This window comes from Capsicum annuum, unplaced genomic scaffold, assembly GCF_002878395.1.
Source record: "Capsicum annuum cultivar UCD-10X-F1 unplaced genomic scaffold, UCD10Xv1.1 ctg82743, whole genome shotgun sequence".
NCBI classification, from domain to species: Eukaryota; Viridiplantae; Streptophyta; class Magnoliopsida; order Solanales; family Solanaceae; genus Capsicum; species Capsicum annuum.
Window position 1 is genome coordinate 1 of NW_025893558.1, and position 1,188 is coordinate 1,188.

Here is a 1,188-nt window from a genome sequence, read left to right on the forward strand (position 1 = left end):
CGGAGTAGATAAAAATTTTGCTATATGAATCACTTTTTGATAAGAGCAGTGTGGTATGTTATATTCTCACGGCGTAAGCTCATGATATGTATTGTTAGTTTTGGTTCGATAGGTCCTGCGGATTTGTCTATCGAATTGCACCATCATCCAGCTCAATGGACAAATCGTGAGGTCTGCTGAACCAAAATAGCAACAAAATACAACTAAAGTAGTCACTAAAGCGATCCAAAGCGACTAATAAAAGCAGCCAAGAAGCAGATCAGATCAAATCTACATGTTATGACGATCAACTGAAACAGAAACCTGTAAGGAATAATGTGGTTGAAATTTACACAATTTTGTTGAGATTCTTGAGGTCTTTTAACTAATTTTAAATCCAATAAACGAACCAAAGGAAACAGACTTAAGTGATGCGAATATGTAACACAGTACGTGGAACAGTACCAATAAAAACCCCATAATGTATACTATTTAAGATGCACACAAACCATAATTAAATTGGTAGACACATATACTGCTAGCCTAGATAATAATTCTACATTCAAACTAGTAAAGAATTTAATGGGATGATGTTCTCAACAAATCTGCTAACAAATATAAACTGGATACCAGGACTCATGCATTCGTAGCTATGCGTAACAAATCTTACGCGGCAAGGCAATGAGATGGAGGAGAGCGGAAAAGCAGGGGCAGTGATTACACTTGCTGTTGCTAAAACATGTGCTTCCTTTGTCTTGTCGGCGATACTCTCTGTTCCGGATAAGGAAATCTTAATAGGCCTTGACAAGCGTTCTCCACTCTCAAGAGGAATAAGAACCTTGTTAGCATCATCGTACCCAAAAATCTTTTGAGGTCCTAAGCTATCATATGTGCACCTAACAGTCAATTGTCCCCAAACTGAAGTTTGATTGATGCTTAGTCCCTCGAAATAATTAGTTTGTGGTGGGGGTGAAATATACCCAAACTTCTCTTCGCCAAAGTCGAAGTAGGCCACATAATCATACCAAAACAAATAAACAACTCCATTGAGGAAAATAAAGTAGTCGTCATCATAACAAAGACATGGGTAATCAACATAATATGACAAACGGACTTTTCTCCAAGACGAGTTGGTGACTCCCAGCGTTAGAATATTAGCCTCCTCGGCTTCTTGATGAGGAAACAAAAGAAGCAATTTGTAGTTTCCCG

General features: G+C 38.1%; 1 protein-coding gene across 1 annotated transcript; it reads right to left on the reverse strand.

Moving 5' to 3' along the window:
- Window positions 1–421: 421 nt before the first annotated feature.
- LOC107854926 lies at window positions 422–1,188 on the reverse strand (the record flags this gene model as incomplete). The annotated part of the gene is given in 1 exon segment (XM_047405956.1): window positions 422–1,188. A coding segment is annotated over 1 exon segment (647 nt), but the record flags the coding sequence as incomplete, so codon positions are not given.